The sequence below is a fragment of the Empidonax traillii genome, unplaced genomic scaffold, assembly GCF_003031625.1.
Source record: "Empidonax traillii isolate 1590-97213 ecotype Southwest subspecies unplaced genomic scaffold, ASM303162v1 scaffold945:size354297, whole genome shotgun sequence".
NCBI classification, from domain to species: Eukaryota; Metazoa; Chordata; class Aves; order Passeriformes; family Tyrannidae; genus Empidonax; species Empidonax traillii.
The window spans coordinates 212,203-223,446 of record NW_020956138.1 but is presented as its reverse complement, the minus strand read 5'-3'; the positions used below and the strand labels follow the sequence as shown (position 1 = coordinate 223,446).

At 49.7% G+C, this 11,244-nt stretch overlaps 1 protein-coding gene and 2 long non-coding RNA genes across 3 annotated transcripts in view; 2 read left to right on the top strand and 1 right to left on the bottom strand.

Moving 5' to 3' along the window:
* Positions 1-493, top strand: part of VSIG4 (V-set and immunoglobulin domain containing 4) — a 5,279-nt gene extending 4,786 nt beyond the window's left edge. Inside the window, exon 4 of the mRNA XM_027903213.1 lies at positions 424-493. Within this exon, the coding sequence (XP_027759014.1) occupies positions 424-493 (70 nt within the window). The remainder of the gene's footprint in view (positions 1-423) is intronic.
* A 626-nt stretch (positions 494-1,119) lies between these two features.
* Positions 1,120-2,887, top strand: LOC114067648. Its single transcript, XR_003573438.1, has 3 exons — positions 1,120-1,154; positions 1,402-1,423; positions 2,229-2,887. It is a non-coding gene; the product is annotated as an uncharacterized LOC114067648 (long non-coding RNA).
* A 3,330-nt stretch (positions 2,888-6,217) lies between these two features.
* On the bottom strand, positions 6,218-10,782 carry LOC114067646. Its single transcript, XR_003573437.1, has 3 exons — positions 10,669-10,782; positions 8,484-8,548; positions 6,218-6,508 (listed from the first exon to the last, which is right to left on the bottom strand). It is a non-coding gene; the product is annotated as an uncharacterized LOC114067646 (long non-coding RNA).
* Positions 10,783-11,244: the final 462 nt, after the last annotated feature.

The following is an 11,244-nucleotide window of genomic DNA, read 5'->3' as shown; positions in this document are numbered from 1 at the left end:
CTCTGTAATGCTGCCCACTGCAGTTCAGCAAATTTAGACAAGGAGTCAGGAGGAACAAGTGAGTGGGGGAACAATTCAGTGGGGGAACAAACTCCTCTCAGACCAGCCAGGAAGTCACCACAGGAGAGAGGGAGCAAAAGAGTCCTGTGAAAATCTGGATGAGTGCCAGCAGGACAAAGCCAAAGGGTTCCCAGGCTGTGCTGTAGCCAGGCATGATGCACCATGTCAGCCAGTACTGCCAGGAAACCCTGGACTGAGGGTCAGGGAGCAGGGACCCAAGTGCCACAGGCTGCTCCAGGCTGGTTGGCAGAACCCATGAAGGATGACGGGTGAGTCTAGTGCTGGCAGAGCAGACCCTGATCTCCCAGTATCCAGGTAAGCTCTTGACGGGGTTGTGATGCATCCATCGTTCTCCATTAGCAGATCTGCTCCCGACAACACTGGTCTCCAGGATGGATACTGCTCCGGAAGGGCCTGTCCCAGACACAGGTAAGTGGAGTCTCATGCCAGAAAACAGATTTGCACAGGCAAGTGCGGGCTGACACACGCCATCCCAGACCAGCTCAAAATCTGGCTGCTGTGGTTATGGCAGATCCAGACGAAGGGAACAAACCCCTGCCATGCCAAAGCCCGGGCACCGCCCAGGCAGGAGATGCCATTCTGGCTCCCACTCACAGGCCTGTTGAGGGGCGTTTGCTGCCTGGAGTTTCCTTGTGCTACTATTCAGAGATGCCCCATCCCTGGAAGTACTCGAAGACAGGTTGGACAGGACTTGAAGCAACCTAGTGGAAGGCGTTCTGCCCACGGTTGGGGGTAGACCCAGGTGGGCTTTAAGTTCCCTTCCTACCAAAACCATCCTGGGATACTGTGACTCCACTAGGAAGTGACTGAACCCCAAAATGGCCAGGGCCCCACCTCTGGTGCCGCCGCAGGTTTTTTTCGGGTTTAAAGCCGGTGCGAAGCAGGCCCGGGCACTGCCCGCTCCCGGCCCGTGCCCCCCGGCCGCGGACACCGCGCTCTCCCCACAGGTGCCCCCCGCGGGCCGCTGCTGTACGGGCTGGGGGCCGCGCTCGGCGGGGCCGCGCTCGGGGCCGCGGCGGCGGCCACGGCCATGGCGATGGCGCTGCGCTGGAGGCGGCGGAGCAGGAAGGACGGTGAGCAGCGGCAAACACACCCGGGGCGCGGGCGGCGGGAGGAGCGGGCCCGGCCCGAGGGAACGGGCGGCGGGAGGAGCGGGCCCGGCCCGAGGGAACGGGCGGGTAGTCAGGACGGCCCCATTGCCCCCACTCCTAGCTGGTCCCTTCCAAGGAGAGGCCTGTGGGAGAGTTATTCCTGAATGTGGGAACACCTGGAAGGCAAGTCGATGCATATCTTGGATTTTTTTTATTTTTTTTTTTCCAGATCCTCTCTATGAAGTTTCTTTGTGAGTGTAATTGCCTACCTGGCACATTAAGACTAAGGACATTGTACTGGTGTCTGCTCCCGAAAAGCCTCTCGGCTCAGTGAAAACCTAGGGAGGAGGGAGGATCTGAACATCTTGGCAGTTTAGTTAGCAGCAGGAGGACATTAACGCTTGAGCACAGGAGGTAGCCAGACTCTTTAACGTGGTAGAAAAACAGGATACTCTGGGTCCTTTGCTCTGCTTATCTCATGCCATGGGAAAACCGTTCTCTTTAGGAAGTTTCCACCATTATTTAACAAAGCAAAGGACAGGAATTCTCATCTCTTCCCTAGAGATAAGTTCCCTCTATACATGCCTTTCTCCATAAGAAATATGTCTCAGTACTTGCCCATTACTTTGTGCAGTTCCTAATTGCTTATGATTATATGAACACATCTTCTGCCCTGTCCTCATCTCAACCTTCTAACCCTTCATACTGCTTTCCTACTCAGAGGCACACCCTAGCCATCTGTAGCCATTTTTCCGAGTTACTCCTGGTATTACTTTCCAAAGGCTAGAGTGTCTGCTAGTAACTTTAGAATATAACATGATAATGCCATGAGAATTTGTGGTACCAGGGTTAACTATTCAGTGCTTCTTTTTATGTATGTAATTCTTTTAACATCACTTTCTAGTGTCTTTCAGAGCCTCACAGGGCCTCTCTAGAGTACTATGAATTTTGCTGTTGTACATATTATATGGTAGATCTCGTCTCTAACTAGCATGTAAATGAAGTGCCTGCTGTCTGCTTTAGTCATCCCACTCACTCGTGTCTGTCCTGTCCCAGCCACAGCACTGCAGGTGTCACGGCGCTGGAGGCTGAGGTGGAAGTCCCTGTTAAGTGTCTTCACAAGGAGATATGTTGTAATGCTGAAACACCCAACGATACTTTCACCGTGAAAGACAGGAAGAGTCCTGAGTATGAGAACCTTGTGACTGCAATGGAATCAGAATATGAAACAGAGGGAATTTAGCAGAGTACTAGCTCTTCTTCGTGAGCAGCCATGCAGGACTGCAGATACCAGATAGTGAACTTAACAGGAGGAGACCCTTCCTCCTGTTGGTCTTCTGCTTTGATAAATGTTTCACTGCTTGCTTTAACCCAGAGGAACTGCATAATCTTCTTGGGCTTTGGGAAACGAGGCCCTGCCCACTGGAGCAGAAACCCTCAGCTGAGCATTTGTCTACCCACTTCTACAGAGTGAGTAATTTCTGAGCAGCCTGAAGGACTGAGGTCAGGAAGAGAGGATCTGAGGGACTTGGAACTTGAACGTCTTTAGCCTGCAAATCCATGAGTAGCTGCGTGCAATGCTGGCAGCCAGTAACATCAGCAAAGGGTACTTTTCAGTGCATGTTCCTGTTAGGACATCCCAGGCTGCAAAGAACCAGGGATTGTGCTGTAAATGGACATCTTCTGGCTTTCGCAGTTCAGCAAATACTGGTTTGTCCATCCTGCTTGTCCATGAGTCTTTTTTTGTTAGAGCATAATAAAGGGACCAAAGAGGGGGGGTTGATGTCCCAGGAATGTCAGTTTTGCTATCAGACTGGAGCTCAGTGCACAGAGGGAGAGGGAATGAGTCTCCAAACTGCCACCACTGGTTTTCTCCTGGAAAACCAGAACTGATGTTGAAGGAAATGGTGGCATTTAGTTTTTACAGTGTGGGGGCCAGAGGCATAACAAAATAGAAATTTGAAGCGTTTGAATAATGATTAAGGGATCTCTCTAGATTTAACAGGCTGACACTGATTTACTCTGTGGAACACAAGTCAGTCTGTGTGATTATTAATGCTGACCTATGTTACAGGGATGCTGTGGGTGCTTATGATTGTAAAATGCTGCTCCTCCCTTTAGCTGCAGCCCGTTCCCTACAATATGCTGTCACTTAGCAGCCTGGTTTGCCTCTTCATTGTTAATCGTTTGTACCTTGCCTGTACTAAGATGCTGCTGGCAGAGGCCTGTCCTCCCTGTCTGTCCCTTCAGCCAGCATCCTTCTGTCCTCCAGGCTTGTCAGGGAGGGGGATGCCACCTGTCCTTAACAAAGCAAATGTGTAAGAAGAGTGACTGGCTTTTATTAAACCAGTGGATGCAGCAGGGGGAGCATGGGGAAGCAGCTGAGCTCAGGTCATGCACACCCTCCTGCTTGTTTGTGTGAGGCTGCTGCACTCCCATGAGGCAAGCAGGAGCCAGCCTGTCCCTGTTGGGCCACAGTAGCACCAGGCACCCTCCATGCACTGGTTCCTTTGCTCATGTGTGGGTGCTGCTCTCTCAGACCCACCAGCTCCCCTGCCCCAGCTGGACAGGAGGAGAGCTGAGCCCTTAGTGAGGGTAAGCAGTGTGGGGACCATTTGGAATGCGTGTGGGTCTCTGATGCTTTGCCCCTGGGCTGAGGTAAGTCACCCCTCGCAGGGTGTGTTTGCTGTGGCCTCACATACACTCCCACAAGCAGGCCCCAGAGACCCTGCGCTGGAGAAGATGCTGGCATCAGCAATTCAGGGGTGGTGTGGAACAGAGGAACGAGGGGAATGGGAAGCTACAGCCACACTCATGCAGGGCAGAAGTATGTGGTGCAAAGTGAACACCGTGTGGAAAGGGAACTGAAACTTCCCAGCTTCCCCATGTTCACCTCAGTGTATCCAGGCCCAAAACACATGATATAGCACTCTCTCCACCCACCAAGTACCATCCTCATTAATTTTCAATTAGCCTGGTGTTTTGTGCAAATTTTGCCGTTATAAGCTCTGAGCTCCGGATTCACTCACTGACATGGTTTTTCCCATTTGTGATTCCTCCCAGCACTGATCTGCCCTGAGGAGGTCTGGACGCCTTCCTCAGAAGATCCAAAACCTGAGAGAAGCTTCAGAGAAAGAAGGCAACGGGAGTTAAGAAAAGGGGAGCAGATGCTCCAGTTGGAGCAGTCCCCCATGTACTCCATGTTGTCACTGCCTCCAGATTGGGCAGCAAAAGCGTTTTGGTCACAAGCAGCAGAACAGCAGAAACACAAAAAGTCTGTCTCCAGTGCTGAGGTGGTTGTTGTTCCCTGTGCAGCAAGAGTGTGATTATTTTTTAATTTATATTTTTTGCATGTTTGGTAGTAAAACCTGTTGGAAACAGAGCATTTTTCTTCTGGAAGTCACAGAGGATTTTGCTATATTGCATCACCATCAAATCGGAGAACTTCTCCTTTCCTTGCACTGGTCACTCACCCAGTGATGGGACTCATCTGCTCCAGCACAGAAGGAAATCCTCAGCTTCTGCTCTGAAACGACACTGCTTCCAAAGAACACGCTATCTTAAGTGGCCAGCACAGTGTCATGAGACTCACAGTTCCCCTTGCCTCAGAGCAACTGTAGTGCCCATCACATGGAGGCTTTTACACCTGCTGGGTTTGCCACCTACTTCAGAACAGGGACATGGGACATGAATTCCCAGAGAAATTTGTCCCACTGTAATTTGGTGTTTGTTCTTGCAAGAGAGGAAAAGGTTAACTTTCTTACCCCTCCCCCCAGTCATCTAGAAGGAACTAGGGGGTGGAGGGGAGAGTTATCCAAAAAGCAAAGGGACAAATTCTACTGAAAGCAAAAACTGGAAATGCACCATAAAACAAGAATGAAGGACATAAATGAACACTTGGCCACCTGTGTGCAGAGGAGGTTAGGTCTGTTGAAACCTTGAGATCTGGGTGATGGTAGGGTTGGGGCTGACAGAGTTGTCTGCTACATTAAGGATCCACAAAGCAAAGCCTGAAATCATAGACCTTGTTCTCTTTTGAAATGACCTCAGTGATAAAGATCAGGGTGATGTCTGCGAGTCATGAGTAGAGTAAGTGCTGGAGAAACACCAAGGGAGTGTCAGTCATAAGGAGTAGGACTGTGTTTGTCCAGAAGTGCACAAGCTATTCAAAAAGCAAAACCCAATTTGCTTAGGCAATGATACAAATTCATGGGTCCCAGCTTCATATGAACTCCAGCTTCTTCAAAATACTTACTAAGAAATAGTTGAAACAAAAAGCCCAAAAAGCTTAGTATTCAAGTTTATTAATATTTTCAAATATTGCACATTTTGCTGGTTGTACTGTGCTAAAACAAGTCAGTAGGGTCTTGGGAATTTTTATTCATTTCTGAGTTTTCCATGTCAAATGCTTTCAGAGAGTTTGATTTGTCATACTGGGCTGGACGCTGCCCTCACTCTGACATATTTGAAGCTGCAGATCTGATATGCCACAAGCCAGTCATTAAAAATGCTTACCAATTGTGACATCTTCAAGCAGGAAGATTTAGAGGGAATTATTTGCATTAAATAGGAGAAATAGGCAACCTTGCTGCAAGGGCTGACTAGGAATGATCATCCAAAGACAAGGAGCCTTCTCCAAACAGCAAGGCTGCCAGGAGAAGCAGTGGACTTCATGGTCTAATTTAAAACAGATTGAGCAAACATGCATTTTTCACTGGCTAATGGGCCAGAGATAAGTTAATCAGCAGCCTCATTAGTTTGTACTCTGAATGAAAAAAGATTCCTACATGTGCAAAGAAAAGATTTTGTATTATGGATAATACTGCCCTTACCCATAATGTTGTGATTATGGTTGCCAGAATCCTGATTAACTGAGCAGGATGATTAATTAGCAGCTGGCTAGTTAATGCTGTATAGAAGAGCAGAGCATTGTCTTTTGCAAAGAACAAGGACCCTGGGCCCAATTCTTTGCCTTCCCAGTGCAGAGGAGCTGCACCAGCACCACTGCTGCTCAGATGTACTGTTGGGAGGGATACCCCGGGTTGAAGGGAAATGTGGAAGCACAGGATCAGTCAGGTGTTCTGTAGCAGGGGGACAGGCCGTTCAGTACATCAGTGGGTTTCTGGAGAGGTGCAGAGCCTGGAGAGGAAGACTCGTGCCAGAGCAGGAGGGAGGGGCTGGACCCTTGGCGTGCACCGTGTTGCTCAGCAATGCCTCACTTGGGGTATTTGACAAACTGACACTCTGCACACTGAGTGTCGGACTCAGCTTGTCAAATACACGCAGTGCCACACTGCAGCTCCCAGGGGGTCACAGTGTCTTCGCTGGATGCCAGACTGGGGTCACAGAGAGAGAAAAGAAGCACAAGAAGAGCTAACGTTAACTTCAGAGGCTTTTTCCAGTTAGCAAAAAAACATCATTAACCCTCTCATATTTCCCCCTCCTATATTCTTCTTTTAGTGAGAAAGAATCACACCAGCAGACACTGCCTTCTGCTGAGGAAAATATCCACTATGTTAATTCAAAGGTCTGAAAAAGGGGTACAGATCTGACCCTGGGCATGCACAGAGGGTTTCATCGCTGACTCTGTTGGAGACTCCTGCATTTGGCAGAATACTCTAAGGATTATGATGCTAAAAGAAAACCAAGCTCCACACAGGGAAACAATAAACTTCTTTGGGAGTGAAGGGAAGCTTTCTCTTCTGTTGACAAACTATCCCCCCTCTGCTTCATTTCCAGCAGACAGAAAAAGCCTCTCCTGCAATAAGTGGAGCTTTCCAGCCCAATACACTGGCAGAATCCAGCCTTTAAGGGTGAACATCACATCCCACACACACACACACCCTCTTCAACAAAGACCAAAGATGCTGTTGTTCCCTTGTTCTTTCAACAAGAGTGTGCAGGAGATGCAGAAATGCACTTAAAGAAAACTAAATAAAAAACATACACAAGAGTAGTGCACGGTATTACTGTGCTCTGTCCTTCTCAGATGTTGACTCTTCAGAATTTCAGCCTAAGAACAGATTTGAAATTCTGATACAACTCTCTCAGAGAAAGTCATCCTGGCTCCTAAGCCACACACCCATTCTGCATAACACTGTTTATGTTCTTCATACTCTCCATGGACATGCCCAGATATAGCTGTTTAAGCAAGATGTTTTTAGGTTCCTTACCAGTCCCCAGATTTTAGTTTCAGATGACCAGCAGCACCAGTTTGTGAGAATAGTCACACTATTTTCAGTATCAAAATAAAAACTAAAATGTTATTAATTATATTTCTGAAGGTAGACCATTAAAGACACAAAAGTAGAATTGGATTAAGTATATTAACAGCATCATACAGTGGGCAATCCATCAACCATTTCTACCTCTAGCTTCTCTGATTCTATTTTACACAGATGACCATCTAAGATCACACAGAGAAACATACCTGGAAAGGTAAAGATTTTTTTCAGGTGAAAGCAAAAAATAAAAAACAGGAATATGAAACGCATATTCTCCAAACCCAGAAGAGAGTGGAATAAGGTTTAAGAGCAAGGTAACAGCTATAGCTTTAAAGATAAAATCAGTTTGTAACCTGGGTCACTACCCAGGCTTTGCAATTCTTGGATTCCCCCTGTCTCCACCTTCACCCTGGGTGGGATGTAGGTAGTGACCAGTTCTTTGTTCTGGCTCCTCCTTCCAAATGGAATTCAGTCATGATAGATAAAAGTATGTTGCAATGGATAAAAGGAGGATGTGCATTTCATGAACATAAGAAAACAGTGTTAATAATCTGATTTAAAATCAGCCTACCAGAGTACAAGTGACCCTGTCATCCCTAAAAGGACTCTCAGCCATACCCAAGTTTGGGGAGGCTGCCCAAGAAAGACTGGGCAGGCTCTTCAGGAGGTATCAGTGACCAGACTAGCCTCAGCTACAGTGCTGATGTCTAATAGGTGCAGAACTGGCCTTGGAGGGGGAATAAGAAAAGAAGACAGCACTGCTTCTGCAATTGCAGCTTAAAATAATCCCCTGTTGTGGCTTTCTGAAGGGAAAAGCAGCCACTTGAAATGTTGCTATGAGGGACAGATAAGGGCAGGGGACACAGTGGAGATAATTCTATCAGCAGATGGGAATGGAACTTGCTACTCTACCCATAGAGATCATATCTGATCTGAATGAATTTGTCATTGTAGAGCTTCTGGTTTCAAGCTGAAGTGGGTATTTCTAAGTAAAAGCTCAGTGTTATAAAACTGAACAATCTACAGTATACTCTGAGGGGAAAACAGAAAGAGTTTTTCTTCCTCCATTCTTCAGTCAGTCCCTTACCGAAGTCAGAAAAAGTCCCCTCCAGGCTTCACATTTTCACTCAGGGCTGTCAGACTGCTCTGCAACTTGTGATGAAAATAAATGAAAAGTAAAATTATTGGATAGATTCAATGCTAAACCTAGTAACAGCATGCATCAAAGTGTGGCTGTGTGATTTTCACATGCTGAGTAGCGGAGCCCAGCATGCAGGTTGCAGCCATTTCAAGGCATGCATTTATTATACAGGATTTGAACTGGAATCAAGCTCATCTCCATTTTCCACTTGGTGAAACCCAAATCACAGCCTGAATTGAAAGCAAGAATCCCCATGGATCTGTGGGCAACAGGATCTGCTGAACCCCTGGTCAGCTGAAACCTTGGGGTGTGCTTCTCCTAGGAGCTGGAAGCCTTCATTGTAACAGAGTCAAACAGTGCTTTGCTCATGGCAGGCTTCCACTGCATGCTCTCCTGCTCATATAGGACCTTCCTGTGCCCCCAGCCCTGCAGCAGACACTGCAGGGAGCTTTGCTAGAAACACGTTGGAATATTTGGCTCAGTAAGGTCAATCTCATCTATTTGCTCCAAAAAGTGAAAAACATAATTCAGCACTTTTCCTCTCACAGAAATATGCCCCCTTCTAACAAATAAACCTGCACTTGGATAACTCGTACCTTGACACCTACCCCAGCCCTCCTGCTGCTGGTGGCTGCCCTGGCACCACTCATCCCTTGGAGTCACCGGTGAGCTCCCCTGGCTCCAATGATCCCTGAGCATCACTGGTGGCTCCCCCAGCACCACTGACCCCCAACTGCACAGCCCTGCACCCAGATCCCAGAGCAGCCAAGTGCTCCCTCCCCTCTGCCCTGCACCACAAGGAATGCCAACAGCATGCGAGTGCCCTCGCTCCGCGTGGTCTCCAGAGGCAAATGGCTCCCATTTGCAGAGCTATCCCCCTCCCTCCCCACTTCTGCAGAAGTTTTCCTGAAGTGTCCAGGAGCAAACTGTCCCCTCGGGAGGGCCAGGAAACAGACCAGCCCTGCTTCACACTCCTCTGGGAGGAGCTGGACCCACCCCAGCAGCAGACAAGCTCATGAGGCTTGGGACTTTCCAAAGACAGATCCAGATTCTGGGCCTCGGCTGCTGTCAGGAGCACAGACACTGGCTGTGGTCCCAGCTGCCCTGCACTGGGAGCACAGAGCCCATTCCACACCCAAGGGGCTGCTGTTCCAACAGCCAGCGAACACGTCAGCGAGAGCCTCTGGGCTTTAGGGACCTTTGTGGGAATGTCTTGCAAGGCCAGGAATCAGAAACATTGCAACCAGCACTTCACGACTCACACCAAAGGCCCCAGGAAGGGCCTGATAAGCCCCACTACCCAGGGGCCACCAGCTGCACACGCTGCAACAGCCCCTCCACTCACCTGAGCCCTGTGGCCCCCCCGCCTGAGCACCCTGGACTCTGCCCCCATGGCTGCTCATGCCACAGACACCCAAGGAGGGGAAGAGGGGTGTGTGGTAAACATTCATCTGCTGTACTGGAGCCATTGGGACAGTGAGAAATGGAGCTGAAGAGCATGCTTGCACCTGGCTGGAACAGGATCTCTCCCTAGTTACACCCACCTCCATCCCGCACCTTCCTCTGTTTTTTATGCACTGCCTCATCTATGACTAATTTAGATCAAAATCTCCCACTGCCAGCAGCTCACAGGCAACATGCGTGGAGCGGGGGGAAACACACACACATGCAGCCTAGTACCCAGTAGAGCTACATATCACTGCTAATAGTAATTCATCCTCATCAAGGAATTGCAGTCCAGAGCGCAGTGCTCCCTGGCTGGGACCAGAGGCATTCCATCCCTGAGCCTGCCCTACCCAAAGCACACCCAGCCAAACACCATTGCATCCCTGAAAGGAGGCACCAAAAAGCTCTTCTGGCTCAGGTAGGCGCATGCCCAGCATGCCTCCCATGGAGGGAGGCAGCCAACCTGAGTGGGATTCAGACCCCCTGAAGCTCAAGGTGTAGCATGGGGTGGCAGTGAAGCTTTCTGCATTGCCAGGAAAATGGACACCCCGCGGGTTTCTGTGTCCCAACACCCATGGTCCTTAGGGACCTCCTGACAGAGAAACAGGAGGTCACCCCTGAAGGACGGATCCTCCCCTGTTCCCAGCCACCCCTTCTGTGGACAGGACAGGGAGCTGGCACCTACCATAGTGGGCCATCCTGACCCTCAGTGGGCAGGCACCGGGGGTCGTGCAGGAGCGCAGTGGGGACACAGCCCAGGCACACAGCTCGGTTTTGAAGGGGCTGCTCCTCCTTCAAGAGGAAGCTGCAAATGGGGAAGATAAGGCTGAGGTTAGATAACAGGAAATGTCTGGATGTGAGTGACAACACATCCAGGTTGTGAAAGCAGCCCTCCCCATCCTGCTGTGGGGCACGAGGCTCACAGAGGAGCTGGGTGGGACATGGCTGCAGGAGGGCGAGCATCTCAGCCTTTGCCCTGTGCAGCCATGACGCCTCAGCAGGCCGGGCACAGAGGGTCAGCAGCCACCCCAGCCAGTGACAGCACAGGGCAGGTCACTGGGGAAGCTGTGAGGAGCCATACCAGCTGTCCCAAGTCCAGCCACCTCAGGCCACCCATCCCACAGTGGTCAGGCCCTGCTGCACCAGCTGCTGAGGAGCCATGCGGAGGGATGGGAAAGCAGGAATGGCCAGAAGGACTCTGCCAGGAGACAGGCTCTTGCCTATGCTGTGCACAGAGGAGTGAAACTCTTACCCTTCTGTC